Genomic DNA, 17,884 nt, shown 5'->3' with positions numbered 1-17,884 from the left:
CACAGCGGAGCTGTCTGCCTAAACCTCCTTCTTCTTCTCTCTGTGAGTAGGTGTCTTTTGATGTTCTGTTCTCACGAATAACCCGGTTTCCTAAAATATCCCTTTCATCAAAGGCACGGTTCATGCTTTTAAAGTCTGTTTTAAAGTAATACCTCCACGTCTATATGTGCATTGAAATAGAGAAATACTGTTCCTTTGATAGATACCTGCTTCATTTGACTAATTCAGCCTGCTGATGCCTCATAATAACTTCTAGCTAAATGAAAACTTTTTTCCACATAATTTACATTTGAGTCATACAAGATATCACTTCAAGTCTGAACAGGAGGAATGATAACACTGACTAATTACCAGTGGTGGAATGTAACTAAGTTCTTTTACTCAAGTACAATTTTGGCGCTTTTACTTTAATTGAGAATTTGTTCATCTTACTCCTGTACATTTGGCTGCCAGCTTTATTTACTTTTCAGGTCAACATTTAACATAAAGAATCTAATATATTCAAAATTATAACGCTTTTTTAAAAAAAAATTAATTAAACCACATAACAGTATATTAAGTAGTTTAAATGAGCCCTACCTTTAGAAAATTAAAATGCTGCTTACATAAATGCATCAATAATCATAATCCAATAATATATTTAGAATATATATAACAATCTGAGTGTGGCCATTCTGCATAATGACTAATTTTACTTTTGATACTTCAAGTACATTTTGATGTGGATACATTTGTACTTTTACTTAAATTTTGAATGCAGGACTTCTACTTGTAGTGGAGTCATTGTAAGTGTGGTATCAGGACTTTTACTTAAGTAATAATTATTTTTATGTAAATATGGGCATCCAAGTGTTGCATATGGAAAATGTGAACTTTTCCTTTAAATCACACCTTTTAAAAAATCTGATTCAAGGCAACAACTAGTAGTCACTGTCTAGACCGTTGTCATTAAGTGTCATTAAGTCAATTAACCCTCACCCAGCCTAACCCCATTAAAAAATACAATGGATTATATAATGGATGGACTGAATGAGACTTAATGACACCAAACACAAATATTCATCTCAGTCTGATGCACTTCATGTCAAGCGGTGCTAAATGTGTATTTTTGGGGTCAACTCAGCCTCCACCTGAGGGTTTAAGAAAAGATAACATTATCAACGCAGGAGAGCAATGTTAAAATTGAATTATGATGCTGCGAAGATGCACGTTGCAGGAAATCAGTGGTGAGTTGTATATTTGATACATGGAGTGGTTTTAGTGGAAATTTCGTGGTGCACAATAAAACTGAAATTAAGCGCTTCGTGACCTATTTAAAATGCTCCCCATGCACTATTTTCCTCCATGCATGGTTCTTGAGCATATAGTAAGTGTTCCTCTGACCTAGAAAAGAACCTCAGAGCAACCTACTTGTAGGGGCCCACATCGAGGTCTTCAGTGAAACTTTTAAATGTCACACAGTTTGATTCCATTTCATAATTGCCTGCCTTTAACAGTATTACAGTACGTGCATGGCAAGAGTCGCTAAGAGAGGTGCCACACCTGTGTAAATCCCCATGTTGCACTGCTTTATGGGACTCTTTGTTGTATCAAGGTGTGGTGATGGGAAGACCTAACATTTGACCCAACACACATCATTCTTGTCTATTGAACTGGTTTGTAATGACATGTATTAATTTTCTTTATATTCATATGTATTTATATTTAGTCAACATGCCAAGTGATACTTACTTTATGTTTTATTTAAATACACTATGTTATTGTGTCAATAATGTTAACATTTATACTGAAATTACAGCATTAAATCATATATTGGTTGTTTTTAATTCCCCTGCAACTTGGCCTTTAAACACTTTAAAGATTTCTACACCTGTGGAGTTTTTTCCAATTTTTTATGATCTGTTGATGTAATAAACATGCACACACACACACACACACACACACACACACACACACACACACACACATAATCAACATCTTAATCATGGGTGAAAGACAGTACTTCTTCTATGTGATATCCCCATATCTTCCCCTTTTTTATCTCACTGAGGAAAGTATTTGGGGTTTTTTCTGTGCTGGTGTAATAGTTGTTGTGGAAGTTTCCTCTTCCTCTTAAGGAATATAAAAGGACGCTGATCAGCAGCTCAGTCAGCACAACCTCTCTGACTCCACCTGACGACAGACAAGACACCAGCTCAGCTGCCAACACACAGGACGACATGGTGTCAATCAAAGCTACAGTGATGGCGCTCACGCTGCTCGCCGTGTGTCTGCTGGCCACAGAAGCATCTGCAGGTATGCACAGGATGTTCTTATATTGTTTTTGTTTTATAGTTTAATCAAAACAAATCTGGCTATACCATTACTTCTTCTGACTTTTCTTTTATTCCCTGTATTTAATCATTTTTTTCTCTTGTTTCACAGTGAGTCACAAATGTTGTCGCAGTTACATGAAAGACAGAATACCATTCCGTAAAATCACGGGGTATTCGGTCCAGACTGACAAAGAGATGTGTTCAATCAATGCCATCATGTGAGTATCTCCTCTGCCTCAACCAGAGAATAAATAACCCACTAAACGTAACATTGGTGTTTATCATGAGGCTATAAATTATGTTTCTTTGATTTTAGTTTCCACACAAAGAGAGGTCTAGCATGCACCAATCCTGCTCACAACTGGGTGATGGACTATGTCAACCGACTGAGGTAAGATTTTTAGCAAACACATTGTGCAACATAACTAAGCAACAGTACAATTCTGCAGGCTGAGATATGTTTTTACACAAGAATGTGGTTTAAATTATAACTGGATCCATTCTCATTGCAGGAATATGGCACAAAAGGTTCACATTGAGACTGCACATGAGAAGAAGTAAAGTTCTCCTGAAGGTGGAGCACAAAGGTCACACTTCAACTTCGCCTGGTATACATTGACCAATACTGTTTCACAGATTTATAACTCTGTTAACTTCTGTTTGAAATTGGCTTTAAAAACTGCTGATATAAAATGTGTATTTGAAAAGTATTTTTGTAATGCTCAGTTGTAAGAGCATAATATACATTTTTTTGGATAATATATTTTGTTATATTTTTTGTTTTTCTCAAATGTTGTATTTGTACATGTTGTAATATAAAATCATTAAAGTTTTGTTAAAAAAGAATCAATTGTGACGTGTCTCTTAATGTGTACAGAAGTGGCATTACCACACATAATAATAATAATGATAATAATAATAATAATAATAACAATACTACTACTACTACTAATAATAATAATAATAATAGTAATAATAATAATAATACATTTCCACGCATGTACACTTCACATGACAGCATTCAAGGTTTTATCATAACTTCCTTGTTCATGCTGCGGTGAGAAATTCCAGCTTTGGAGGTTTTGTGTCCCGTGATCAAAATGTGCCAAATGTTTAAACAAAAGGAGGTGAAAGTCCTGTGACATCAGCAGGAGGAAGTTACAGGAGGTGTGTATGTGAAGCACGTTGCAGAGCAGGTATTTCCACATTGGCACTGTTGCCGATACTTCATTGCTGACATCAGCTGCAATTAAGTGTCATGCTGTTTAATTTATAGGTCACAGTGTAATGATTATCTGAAGGGACTACAACTGTTGTAAACAGAGAAGTGTGTCCTTTGACTAGGGATCAATGACTCTTATTTCAAATTATTAAATAAAATTAAAATAATTATTAATAATTTAAAAATACAAAAAAATGTATATGTAATATAAAATGTATAAAATTAATTAATACAAAGTAATTTAAAATGAATTAATCAATAAATATATACTCTTCAAAAGGCCAGACATTCTTGACTTATGTATGGAAAAGCAGCTTTCTACTTGCAGATGAAACAGGAAGCACTAACATTAAACATCCTGCTATATTAGTTTCATTGAAACTTTCTGTCAGGGTGTTGATAAAGAGTTGTGCAGGGAAAATCAGCTTGTTTAATGTAAGCAGTAATCATTTATCTTGAAAAACAAAGTTTTACACAGTATTATTTATTATTTACACACACGTATTTACATTGAAGGGAATGCAAATACATTTGAAAAGACAAAAATAGGCAAGTCTTTTCTTGAAATTCTCTTGCTTTATTTTCTCATTTTTGACCATCTAAATTTGGTATTGTATGTCTTATAATGTATTTAATTTAATTGAATTGCACTTGATGTCTTGATGTATGGTTTGGTTATCTTTGGAGGATGCAGGGGAGAGGAGATTATAATGGAATTATTTCACATATTGATCTTGGATTATATTCTGCAAAATTACAAAGTAAATTATGGTTAAAAAATGCTTAATTGTTACAACAGAGGTGATAATCATAAAATAAATGTATTTATGCTGTGAAAATGACCTGTAAACTGTTTCATGTCATTTCAACAATTCAGAATGAATACATTCCGTGAACACTAGATGGCGGTAGTATCACTTCACAGAAAACGTGCTGTGGAATGATGTTTCAGCAACACTTTTATTATTAGTTTTGCTGTTTCAGTGTTAGTAGTGAGTGAAAATGCTTCATCACATAGCGTGACAATGTTCAGTGACACGTTCTGGAGTTTTTTTGCTGCATCGCCACACAATTTTCTACTCTTTTATCGTCTTAACATTGGCACAATCGGGACGTGCATGGGTGGACCTCTAAAATGTGTTGGTTTTTGTCACTTTTAACTGCTTAAACATGTTACTTTTATCATGGATGTGTTCAAGTCCGATCCCTGGTCATCAGCTGTTTGCAACACCAACAAAGCCGAACAAATGAGCGTTTTCTCCTGTCGCATGAATCCATCCCAAATGACGGTGTGGAGCCACGCTCGCAGCCACTATTACATCACCTCCACTGTTCTGCACCACTGTACAGAGTGCTTTTCTATGAATAATACAGAGAGACTGGGAGAGCGGGACACGGACATGGGTTACTAAATGACAGAAGGAGTACATACTGTTAGAAAGAGTGATAGAGACTCTGGGAAGATGGAGTTGGATGGATATTCTGCAGTGAAACAGCACTGAATGTAAATTATAAGGGGGAATTCACACCATAAATAATCACATCAGACACTAATGCATGGATTCTGATTGAACTTTATTGGATTAATCACTGAATCAGTCATACTTTCTCTAACATTCCTACATATATATCCACTGTGTGTTTACATTACATGTTGCAGGACACAGTGTCAGAGTAGTTACAGATGGGTTACAATGAGGAATGGCAGCAGCATGGCTGGTCCCAGACTGTCTGCAGGAAGACAAGGTTATAGACTTGTGTTTTCCCATGAGGGAGCAGGCTGCTTTAGTATAGAAAGAAAATAACATATTGCAGTCTGAGATCAGCAGACAGGTCTTCTATCATGGCATACGTACACACACACACACAGACACACACACACACACAGGAAACCAGACAGTCTCTCATGAAGCTCAAACACAGATAATGAGACAACCTCAGTCAGAGAGGCGAAAACAATCTACTTTCTCTCTGCATTTGAAAATGGCTTATATCCTGGCAACACCACAAAGAATATGAGAATATACTTAAAGCTAGATGATAATTTTACTGGCGCGATTATCTTTCCACCTTTTTTTTTCTCCCTTTCCCCACTCGTCCTCCCTCTCTTTGTCACTCGATCATTCTTGCCGGCACAGTTAACACAGAGTTAACTGAGCTCGGTATATAATTAGACAAACAAAAAAGAGAGGGATGAAACATCTAAAGGAGAAGAGACTCCAAATGATTACACATTCACTCCGCTTCCTTCCCCCTTGCTGCACACATAACCACCAATTAGAGGAGAGGAGAGGAGGATGAGGACAAGCAAGCCGCCAGAAGTCTATTTGTGTCTCTATCTCCCTCTCTCTCTCTTTCACTCTTCCCCTGAAGACTATCCAGCGCCGGGGAGGGAGGAAGAGAGGAGAAAATAGAAGTGAAAAACAAGAAGTATATAAATAAAGAAATCAGAGTGTTTCACATCCGGTCGGCTGATTGGCTGAGACGCGAGTCAGGCAGATCTGGGCCACAGTTGCACTCATTGTTCAGTGAGCTTTTCTACACAGTCCAACCCAGCGACAGCAATGAATGTTGATTGTGACCTTTGGTCTTTGGGTACAGTGGAAACAGAGTGTCACTTTTGTGCATGTGTGTCTTCGTCTCTCGATTTTGCATGCGCCCCCTTGCCCTTTTGTTCATTTTTTTTTTTTTTTTTGCTCATTCCTGACGTCGTCGGAGCGAACCCCGGGGCACAGTCAACGGTCGATGGTTTTTATGTGATCCATACCAAAACTCACCGACAGCGTTGAATGTTCACCGAGGCAAGCAGGACTGTGACCGTGATCCGAGCTGACAAGAAGAGGCAGGGTGTAGAGAAGGGAGGACAGACAGGGGATGGGGGACAGAGCTGAGGACGTCACTCAAACCCCAGAGGTCAGGCCGCACAGCGAAGGGACGTAATGACATAGGACAGTGGCAGAATGAGTCCACTGTCCATGGGGCAAACATGGTTCTGGTTAGGTTATATATGAGATGTGTGAGTTTAAGCTGGAACATAAACTGAGAGGATATTTTATTGCATTACCAACACCTCATTAATCAGAAGTCTTTCATCTTCGCTTCCAAATTGGCCCGAAACAGCATCTGAAACACAGATGAAGAGGAAGTCGTTAGTGCTCATGATGAACAGGATTTTTTTTTGTCTGTAAAGGGTCAGTTCACCTAAAATTTCCCTTTTTGTAGTATTGATCCATGCAGATTATTTTAGTTCTGTTTGGCCAGGTTTTCAGATATCTGTCTCTGAGATTTCTGCTGTCAGAGATCTAACTTTGGCATATTTGTACATCATAATAAAGTGAATAGTTTCGGATTTCTGGACTGCTGGTCGGGTAAATCATACCATTTGAAGATGTCACCTTGGGCTCTGGGAAATTGCACAGCTATGTTTTAGCGTTTTCGGATATTTTATTGATAAAATGATAAATCAAGAAGATAATGTACTAATGAATCAATAGTGATAAGAATTATTAGTTGCAGCCCTAGTCCTGGCTATTCTTAATAATCCAAGAAGCAGTTTTCATAGGGAGGTTGAAAAAAAAATTTAATTCTATAAGTTACACAGGCAAATTTCCAATCATCCCCATTGTATTCAAATGAAACCACAAATAGCTGCAGAGATAGGTGATTGGAGTACCATAAAAAATGTATCTATAAAAGAATAAGAAAATACATGTGGAAATATAACAATAGATAAATAAAATAATAAATGAATGTGGCAAAAGCATTCAGGAAGAGCAAAGGCAAAAGGCAAAAAATAAAAGGGAAAAAAATAAATAAATGACATAAAAAATAAATGTATAATAAAAATGTAAAAATCACTCTTTTATATTTTGTTAATTGTCTTCAAATTTCTCCTTTTTTATTGAGTTATTTATTCTTTTTATTTACATTTCCACATTTTCTTATTTATTCTTCTTGATTTTTCATGTTTTTTGTTATTATTTTCTCGATGTATTCTTATCATATGACACTCCTAAGATAAAACAAGAAGTAAGTAAGAAAATGATTTTGTATTTTGGGCGAACTAAAAAAATAAAATGCTCAGAACAGATAAATAAATGTTCTTTTGTATTAACTCCCCCCCCCCCCCCCTTCTTTGTTCAGAACAATATTAAAGAAATATCTGTGAGCCTGCCACAGTTCTTATGGACATCTAGTCCTGAGAACAATGCTCTGATGTCCTACTGTGCAGCCAAGCTTTTCAGACTCAGCCATTGCCCGACCACAGGCTGAGAGCTCCCATTGTCAGGAGCAGCCCATCGCTGGGGAACAACTACCGACAGTGTCACCGCACTCCTGCGCAGACCGGGGGCTGACGTCAGGATGCTAAACGCTGATCTATGGTCATTCATCGCACCGTTTCACCGGCTTAGTGTGCTGATGTCATTGAGCAGGCTAGACCTGCATCCATTACTCTGCTGAGGGAGGCAGACGTCAGGCTAGCATGATCACACACTGGCTACAATGAATGAGTAATGCATCACATTATGGCAGCTATAATTCAGAAGGTCATAAAATAGACACTTTTGTCTGGGTCTTTGAGTTATTGCCACTGCATTCTTTCACGGCATGCTTTCCTTTATGAATATGTAGAAATGTACAAATTAATTTGTATGAGCAAGGAGAAAGAAATATGTTAGCCAGTGGGTAGTCAATTAAGCTCCTATGATGTAGTTTTACATTTACAGCCACTTAGTAAAAAACATAAAACACTGTAAACTAGTTTTTATAAACTAGTTTCTCTGGTGTCTGAACTGCAGCATGTGAACCAGAAGTCTTTCTTCTCTCAGCAGCTCAGATAAGAGACTAAACTCATAAGCCATATTACATCTTCCCTACTCTATCACAGTCTCACACACACACACTTACACCTCACCCCACAATGAGGGCTAAAACGAAAAATAGGCGGAGGGTCGAGGGAGAGGAGAAAAAGGGGGCTTTGCCATGGCAACCCCAGTGTCAGCCAGCCATTTCTTCTTAATCCCCCCCAGTTCAATGTCACGCCCTCTGAGGGACCCCCTCTCTACAGCTGAATATTTCTTTTGTGTAGAGAGACTCTGTATGTGCTGTGTGTGTGTGTGTGTGTGTGTTCGGTGTGGGAAGGATCACGGAGGGGGGAGGGATTGGGGTTAGAGAGGGGGAGATCATAGCTAACCCAGCTTAAATGGGGGGCCAAGCTGCAGGCCACAGAGTCTCAACATTACACCGGGGTACAAACCAGAGATCAAATCTCACGCACACACACTCACACACATATACACATTTAAACACTGTATTGATGGAGGGAGATAATCTTCTGAAATGGCAGATAATTACATCATATGGCAAACAGCCGGGCCCCTCCTCGCCGAGCCTATCCTCAACAAACTCTGCACTTTATTTTTTTTTCTGCTATTAAAACTCTCGCTCACTCTTGCCTGAGCGGGCCACTCTACATTACTGACAAAAGCGGTTTTTGGAGGAGTGGGTGGGGAGAGGCGTCAGCTGCTAGACAAAATTAAAAGGCCTCTATTTGTTCCCGACAATAAACGTCCCCATCTTTGGAGCTCCTCCACAGCTGCAGCCAGATAGGCTTTCATTTCTAACTGCAGACTAATAGAGAGCGATGTCTCCTTCTTCTACTGTAAGCCGATTTAGTGCGCAGGATAAAAAATTCAGGGAGCTTTATTGTCGTCTTTCTGGGATGCCTTTCCACCAAGAAAGAGGACAAAAGAATGTGACACATGGTAGATATTCAGTAATGGAGAAACTAAGGATTTTATGAAGCCGTTTTAATGATGATGTGCAATGTACCTGATGGGAATGATGTTCACGGAGCATCGGGAGGCACAATGTGAGCACCTACAGATAGAAGACAAAAGCAGATATAAACACAAAACAGTTAGAGGCAGAGAAAGATTTGTACTGTATAGAAACAATGAGAGAATTCAGAATTTATCTGATTTTCACTAAAAAGTTTCCTAATCAACAGACAATTAATGTCCAGTGTGTCCTGCGGAAATCCCAAAGTGCCCCCCCATCCCCCCCGAGGTTGAGCGATGGAAGCCGGAGCAGGAAGTGCCAGTGGTGTGTCTCCGGGGTGGTCCGATGCGGCCGTGGGCGAGACTTTAATGTAGCTGCATGTCCACTCCAGTGTATACTGTACATTCAGCCATAATGACTAACAGACCTGCAGTCTGCCTGTAGGGGCCTCACACGCCACTCCATGCCTACACATGCATATGCTCCACTTTAATGGCAGCCTTCAGACTTTATTTGAAGTGTGCTGTGGTGTCTAGAAAAAACTGAACCTGGATTTTTCATAAGGGAGGAAAAACATGACTTCGAGGACCTGCTGTGCCCCCCGGCCTAATATTTGACCCTGGTGGGTTCATTATATAAAGTGGCCATTTAGAGCTATTCAAACTATGGATAATTACAGTTTGGCTGCTTTGTGGCGGTTCTTTTTAAAGCATATATAGATCTGGGCTTGCCAAACATCTGGCTGGGATATTATACGTGACTGAGGCTGCAGACATAATTCAAAAAAAGTATAGTGTCAAGCAAACTTAGGCAAAGAATCCAACTTGATTTGAAGTTCTGATGAGCATCTTGAAAATTAAAAAAAGAACCATGTACCTGAGCTGCAACTGACTTAACGAACATGATGAAACAGGGGAGTCACGTAGGGCTGGGAGATACGACCATAGTATATCATCAAAGCCATATAAAAATGTCCATCGTCTTTATTTTTCTTTAAAGCGAAACCAGCAGATGAACCATTACAGTAAATTCAATATCATTTGGACAGTGGTTTGCCTTTGGATGCCTTATAAAACTTTTATTTTACTGTATTGTACTTTTCACAGATTGTATTTAATTCACACAGGAGTACACAAACCAAGACTTTAGCATGTTACTTCATACACACTCTTTATTTGATGAATTACTATTCTATATAATAATATATTTTGTTATTGAGGTATGAAATTACCTATAGCACTAGTGTCATGATTCTCCAACTCCACGATTCAATCGGACTTTTGGATTTTAAAGGTCTCGATTCAATTCAACTTTTGTTTCGTGAGGGCAATGCCATTGTTAGACTATCAAGTCTTTATCCGTAAGAAGGAAGAGATACTCGGTTTCCTGCCCCAACAACTGTTGTTTGCATTTTTTGACTGCACCACACTTAGGCCATATGGTCAAATCGCCAATCCTGTTTATCACTTAAATTTAAGCTCATTTCAGTCGATTTTCCATTAAGAATTGAAATTGTGACTGGCCTAATATGAAACAGTGAAAGTGCTTCATTTCTTCAGTCTAGTCTATTAAGAGAGCAAAGGGCACATTGTAACACAAGGTGCAGAGTTTGTTGAACAAGTGCGAAGACATAAACCAAAAACAAAGGCACAGAGTTAGCGCCTTGGGACTGATTGGCAGGGTGGGGTCGTTGGGCGACCCTTGACCTTTTTAACCCCAAGGAATGTTGTCATGCTGGTGCGTGTATTGTTCCAGCCTCCCTGAGGAGCCCCAGCCGTGTATCAGATGAATGTGAACGCTGGATGTTCCTGAGGGCTTCTCCTTCCCCCCCCCAAAAAAATCCTTTTTTTCTCTTAATCCTTTCTTTTCTGCTTTTCATCCTCAGACTTCAACAAACAAAAGGTATCAACAGGTCCAGGAGTGGGCTGTTGTTGTCGGTCTGAAGTGCACATGCACGCAGAGAGGCCACTAACATGGGTGCCAGGTTGACCTAAATGACCAACAAAGATGCAGTAAAAGGAGACTAAGAAAAAACAAAAACTTCTACACCCTATCCCTCATCAAATAAACCACTGTTTTTATTGGTCCACTGTCCAGATCTGAGAGATCTGAGTGTCTTCAGGCAGTCTGAGAGTCTGGCTCTGGAGGAAGTCACCAGCAGTAGAAGGAGACTGACAGATGAGAGGGCCAGACAGACAATTACTGGCCAGGTATGTCCTTTATATCCACCTAGGGCTGGTCAGAGGAAATGGAGGAATTTATGATGTCATAAAAAAGTGCCAGAAGAGAAGTGCCTGAGAACAGGTTGTCTCTGGAGCTGCAGCCATAAAAGACTCCTGCAGCTTCCGCTCCCTCCCCCTGACTACCACCCGAGATGATAACACAGACTGAGCGCCGGCGGGTTAGAGCAGCCATGTATGTAACTCAACTCATCTGTATACATGTAAAAAAAAAAAAAAGAAAAAAGATTGTCAATGACTATGATAAGTTGACAACTTTTTGGCACAATATATTTGTTTTTTTCAATCACTTCAATACAATGCTAGTATTAAAAAAACAATACTCAATACTTCTTTTGATGCCACGGCAACAAGAAAAAAGGAGCACAAAATAATCATTGTTTTTGCATAATTAATAATATTATGACAATTCTTAAAATGTGGTAAATGTACTTTATAGGCCTACATGCTGTTTATGTTGTTATCAGTGGTATTTTCCCTCTAATGTTGCTTTACTTGTGAACACATTACACTGGCCTCAATGGGTTTCCCCTATATAAATAAATATAAATGCAATACAACAGGAACATTATTATAATCAATAACTTAAATGATAATGAGTGCAATAGCTGCAGTACTTCCAATTCTTTCAAATGTATAATTATTGTATCATTTTTACTAAATATTGATACTTTTGCCCACTTTAAATAGTACATCTATCAAGTTAGTAGTGCTGAAGTATTATAAGTGTAGTATTTCCACTTTTATACAAGTAAATTATTTGAATTCTACTATAATCAACAATTTCTCACAAACACTGACAACAAAACTAAACACAAAATGTACTTTAGGCCCAGCTGTTGAAACTGGCCTGCTCCAGAATCATTTACATCATTAAAAGCTTTCTTTTATGCTCCCCTCCATACAGTTTAACCCACAACAAAAACGCACGGTAATACAGGAAACATCTTCAACCAGAGACGCACCATCTGTCGCCTCAAACTAAGCAGGTGTAAGGAAGAGAAAGCCCAAAATGTTCTATGTACACATAAAGAATACCCATTCCTCTTTACAGGCACACACAAACTCACATCTATAGGTACAGCACTTCTCTCCCTACTACAAAAAGATAGAGACACACTCTCACAGTGCTTGTTAAAAAAAAAAGGAAGAGAGAAGGTGGTTATTTGCTCTACAACCTCACTAAGGAGGTTTCCCATTGTAAAAAGGAGTGGCTGCACAGCCCCGTTTCCTTTCATCCCTCTCCTTGAGGCACGCTGCCTTTGTCTCACAGAGGACAGAACAACCAGCCTCCCGGCCACGCTACACTGGTCAAATACCTGGGAACTACCACTGGGCTGGTGGGAAAAACAACAAGAGGAGGAGGAGGAGGAGGAGGAAGGAGGGGAGGGGGGTAAGGTGTGAGTGTTAATCTGACGTACGGCGAGACTGACCAGTCTAGAAAAAAAGTGCCTGTTAAATAAAAACCTGTTATTAAATCTCAAAAGGAAAAAAAGAAGGAAGTTGAACTGTGAACACCTGGTACCAAACTACACTTCAAAAAGATGTTGTTGACACTGAAGAAAAAATGCCATGTATGATTTTAGAAGCCTAAATCATGACCACCTGGTTTTACTTTTTCTTCCTTATTAAAGGTAGCAACTGTATGTGTGCAATTAGGACTCGGAGGTTAAAGAAGGCAGGAGTCTTTCTTCTTTTTTCTTCCTCCAATTCTGCACTTTCATGCCAGCTCAGCAGAATGAAGGCAGTTCCTGTGTACGAGGCGCTGTATAGGGGTGAAGTGAGTTTAAGTCCTCCCCAAACCCGACCGCAGCCGGCTGAATGTAAAGCTTTACGTCCCAGTCCACACGGACTGCCTCGGCAACCAGACCTCGCTGTCACACCTCATAAAGCAGAGCTCAAGCAGTGGGGTTGTGTTTAAAGCCAGGGGGAGAGATAAGGCAAAATAAGGACAAATAAGGAGGAAAATAAGAATGCACCCATTCAAGAAACTGTAGAGAAAAGAGTGAAAAGCCCTTGACAAAAGCTCTTTAGCTGAAACTCTGATGGCATGTCTCCAGTACGCTGAATACGAAAATATACTTTCGGGACAAATTGCAGCAGGAAACATAAGAAAGTGAAAAAGCCATTGAGGGATTTTTAAGACCATAATCCTCTCTTCTTATTTCTAGTTTTTGCTTAGCTGTCGAGAGGGAAGCGAGGAGCCACAAGTTTATTTTCAAATAGTCCACAAAGAATGCCTGTCATTTCCTGGCGTTCCCCACTTCCATATGAAAGCCCCCTTTCCTTTAGGAACAATGGGAAAGATTCCAAAATTTCCATGGGGAGTTTCTTGCATGGCGATACAATAGAGAGCATGTTGTGACAGAATTGAGACAGGCTGTTTCTCTCAGCTGTGACAAGATCGGGACTAATGCAATGTTTTTGTCTTAACATCTACCAGACTTCATGATTAAAGTGGCCACACAGCAGCTGTAACGTCTCATAAATGAGCAGAGAGTGAAGTAATGACAGACCTCAATCTGTCTCTGACATCTCACTGGAATATCTGTTCTTTCTCATATGTAGGAGAATTTTTTACTTATAACGATTTATCGGTCAGTCCACTTTATCTGCCAACATTGGCCTGTTACAGACATATTGGTATCTATCTGTATCAGCGTATATATGTTGTCTGATATGCACCCACGTGAAAACTTTTTTACACAACGGATAATGCAGAAAACGATGCTTTAGGTGATGTAGAAATTGTGTTATATATTTATTTTATTTGTTTAAATGGTCAGCAATTGACTGACACTGGACATAAAGTACTGATGTCTATTTAGCTACATTTCTTATGCATTTATTTTTATTTAAATGGCTGACAAATGACTGATACTGAAAATTGAATGCTACTGATGTTTACTTGGCTATTTATTTAATTTTTTATTTATTCTTTATTTCCTCCTTTTTATATCTACAATTGGTTGAGAATATAATACCTTGTATTTATGATGTATAATAATATATAATAATGTTAAATATTGTTTAAGAAAGTTATTTTAAGAAAGCAGCCTTTTGGGTACTTTGTGTTGTCATATTGGTGTAAAATCAGTGCACAATCCACAAAAGAGTCTATTCTCATTCCAGCTAAAAAAAAAAATCACTACATTGACTGGCATATCTGTGAACTTCCCCCTTATAAAAATCAATAGCGATCTCAGAAATCCCCTATCGGTCGGGATCTGCAGCTGCTCGATAAAAGGACCTCCTGAAGCATCAAACAGTTTGTACAAATGTCTGACTTTATTAAACATAGAGGGGGGCTAAAATCAAATTACATCAGAGAGCAGATGTTCTGAGTTTAACAGGTTTTAACATGTTTCCCTCACCTCTTAATCTGTGTTTTCTAATAATGTTCCTGTAACACCAATAACACACGCACAGTCACACACCAGCCGCAAGGGTTTCTTAATTAACCAAAAGAGCGGGTTTGGTCCTAAAGTTGAAGGAGTTCAAATGTCATGTGCTCCTGAACGGGCCAATGGGCTCTTGAAAGCCACCTGGCTTGACCCGAGCAGACCTGAGCCTTTGGCTAGACAAGAGGTCAGAGGTCATCCACTCAAGTAGATAGGCAGTATGCCGAGATGCCTGAGGCGGGGTGCGGGGTCTCCACCACCTAACCTCTCCATTTACCCAACACTGCAACTGCACACTCAAGGGAAGCAGAAACACACACACATGTGGACACACAAGTTCCTGCTGCTGTGAACTCACTCACCCCTTTAACTTCATTTACCTGTAATGCATGAACACAAAGCAAGTGAGTGTGGTGAGCAGCTGCTGTAGGACCTTTTAATGTCTGGAGCATGGGACCAAATGTATTTAATTGTGTTGGATAATAAAAATGATCTGCTTTGAATCTATAGATGTAGAATAAGCTCTTAAAGGTGGCAAAAGAAAAAGCCATTACCCAAGTCTTTTTGTGTAAATTTAGTTTATCATCCACTGGGCATATGTGCTTTTTATGTCTTCCAGATGACTTAGAAATAATGAAAAGTTTGCATATTGTATTTTAATGATTGAAAAGGGGGAAAGCTTGTAAGTGTGTAATTTCATTTTGTCTCCCTCCTCATTTGTGTGTTGAGTATTTGATGGCAGCAGGGGTGTCTGCTGAGAGTCATGTGATCATGTGAGGTGGGACTCCTTGATGCTAACATTACATTTTCACTGACTAGCAAAAACAAAGGGGACATTATTTTTTAATTTGAGTTGGTCTAGGAGAAGGAGACGATGTGTGACTAACTGTGGAGGGACAGTGATCTGTGGTGGAGAGCCTCTCCACGGTGATAGCAGGTTGCTTCTCGACGTAATTGCAGGTTGTGGCTGATGAAGCTCATCACATGTGATAATGAGCGACGCAGGAATGATGATCATATAGTTCCAGCAGGAGATAAAGATAAGCCAACATCCAACCACCCCTCTGCCGTCCACATTATAACAGTGGCAGGAAGACTGTGGCTGTGCTCCATTCACTCAGCGCACAATGATAACTCTGAGAGCAACTCCAAACTGAATTAAACCCCGACAAGAGATATGCACTCGGACATTTTGCTGCTCTTTGCTGTGAGGGAGCAGGAGGATGCTGCTTTTTTCCTCTCCATGAGGGGACAAAGTGAATTATATGTAACTCAGCCCCTAAGAGGGACGGAAGTGAGGCTATCACATCACATCAGCACCCATCAGTACTGTTCAGCCATTGTGCATTTATATATTACCATTTTTTTTCTCCCACTGGATTATGCAGGGAATTTAAGTACAAGCAGATAATGTTTGTTTTTCAAGAAAAACCCATGCATTTTTTTTTATTAAAGCAGGCTGTGTACAATCTATAGCCAGTAAAATGTAGTGCTGCACTAAGCGTCTAGACCTATCCAAATGGCAGAAGAATTTATGGAGAGTACCTCATTAACCTTAAGGCATATTAGTGCTTGGCACTGCACGCTGGGAGAGTAAGCACGGCAGCTTCTAAAGTCTCCTTAAAGAAAGATAGTCTCAGCTGCTTTAAATTACCTGGAGGGTCAAAAGAGTGGCGCATTAGACCCCCAAAAAAAGCTGTAACGCGCGTGATAAAGAGTGATTATTTGGTCAGTGCATCCTCTCAGAGTGCCCACCCTGAAAATGGCAGTCTGGCTGTTTTTTGCCATGTGCTGGAGGCCCAAATTCCGGGAGGAAGTCAGATGCGCACAGACTGTTTCCGAGAATTCATGATGCGCAAAAGCCACGCTTGTAGTCTATAGTTGCACAATTCCAATTCCTGTCTGCACATAAAACACGAAACGTGCATGCATCGTGCAGCACTGCACATCTTCACGAAACATTAAATAGTTTAATTGCAACCAGTTTGTTTTGTTCATTTTTCTGGCTACGTTACGCACCCATCCACACACACAGACGGATCACATCATGAGTCACGGCTTGGCGAGAGTCGGGTGGCGGCTGTGAATGATCGCTGTCTGCTTTCTGCTCTTCAGGTGTCTCACTCGGATTCTTTGGGGGCAAGGAGGGCTGCTGTAATGTCGATACAATGACAGATGGTCCACACAAAGCCGGTGCGCATTGTTCAGCTGAAAAATAATAGCCACCATTTATCACCGACTTTCAGGCCCAATAGGAACAGTAGACTTGTCTGGTGAGTGAAATGAATCAAAGTTATATTGTTTGGGAGGCTCCCGCTTGGATTCCTGTGGACTGCACTGGCTGTTTAAACGCATCGTGAAAACTTTCCAAGCAGCAGCAGAAGCAGCATCTGAACACCGTGTACCATCGATGCGTCTCGCAAAGCGTTATAAAAGTTGAAGTGTGCAGGGAAAAAAGGTTGCGGAGAGAAAAAAATCGCACATTTCCTCGAGGCACACGGATGCTCCCATGAAATGACCGCTGAAAGACACGCTTTTCTATCCGCTGGCATGTTTCACATCATGCGCTCATTTTAGAGAGCCGCCTCATTAGTACTGAGCGCCAACCCATACACATTGTCACATTCAATCCATGTGCATATTCAGCAGAATATCCACACTTTCTTCAAATAAATGATTATACTCAATAAGCATATTTCCTTTTAACTAACGCATCATTTTGCACAGATTCTACTGGATTTAACAAATCAACGCCTCCATATTTTTATGCATTTTACATGATGGCATACTCACAAAATTTCCCTTCACCCGCTGCTCGTGAACCAGCAGGATTCACTGTCCTGGCGAGGTGGACTGATGCGATTTCTTCAAGTCTTCCACCACACTGGGTATTTTCACTCTCATCACTTCCGTCCGAACTCTACA

At 39.7% G+C, this 17,884-nt stretch overlaps 1 protein-coding gene and 1 long non-coding RNA gene across 2 annotated transcripts; one reads left to right on the top strand and one right to left on the bottom strand.

Annotated features, from left to right (window-relative positions):
- Positions 1 to 2,167: 2,167 nt before the first annotated feature.
- On the top strand, positions 2,168 to 3,048 carry ccl20a.3 (chemokine (C-C motif) ligand 20a, duplicate 3). The gene is made up of 4 exons (XM_059345166.1): positions 2,168 to 2,295; positions 2,425 to 2,533; positions 2,632 to 2,706; positions 2,828 to 3,048. The coding sequence occupies exons 1-4, from the start codon at positions 2,220 to 2,222 to the stop codon at positions 2,874 to 2,876; spliced, it is 309 nt and encodes a 102-aa protein (XP_059201149.1). The 5' UTR covers positions 2,168 to 2,219; the 3' UTR covers positions 2,877 to 3,048.
- Positions 3,049 to 5,091: 2,043 nt separating this feature from the next.
- On the bottom strand, positions 5,092 to 17,882 carry LOC131980666 (uncharacterized). Its single transcript, XR_009395233.1, has 3 exons — positions 17,753 to 17,882; positions 9,370 to 9,417; positions 5,092 to 6,660 (listed from the first exon to the last, which is right to left on the bottom strand). It is a non-coding gene; the product is annotated as an uncharacterized LOC131980666 (long non-coding RNA).
- Positions 17,883 to 17,884: the final 2 nt, after the last annotated feature.

This window comes from Centropristis striata, chromosome 11 (assembly GCF_030273125.1).
Source record: "Centropristis striata isolate RG_2023a ecotype Rhode Island chromosome 11, C.striata_1.0, whole genome shotgun sequence".
Classification (NCBI taxonomy): domain Eukaryota; kingdom Metazoa; phylum Chordata; class Actinopteri; order Perciformes; family Serranidae; genus Centropristis; species Centropristis striata.
Note: the sequence above shows the minus strand (reverse complement) of the source record. Positions and strands in the feature narration are given on the sequence as shown.

What these genes read in the sequence shown, in the direction of transcription:
- ccl20a.3 (XM_059345166.1), top strand. Translation starts at nt 2,220, where the DNA reads ATGGTGTCAATCAAAGCTACAGTGATGGCGCTCACGCTGCTCGCCGTG. An exon ending in GGCCACAGAAGCATCTGCAG is followed by an intron (nt 2,296 to 2,424) that starts GTATGCACAGGA and finishes CTTGTTTCACAG; the next exon opens with TGAGTCACAAATGTTGTCGC. An exon ending in GACTATGTCAACCGACTGAG is followed by an intron (nt 2,707 to 2,827) that starts GTAAGATTTTTA and finishes TTCTCATTGCAG; the next exon opens with GAATATGGCACAAAAGGTTC.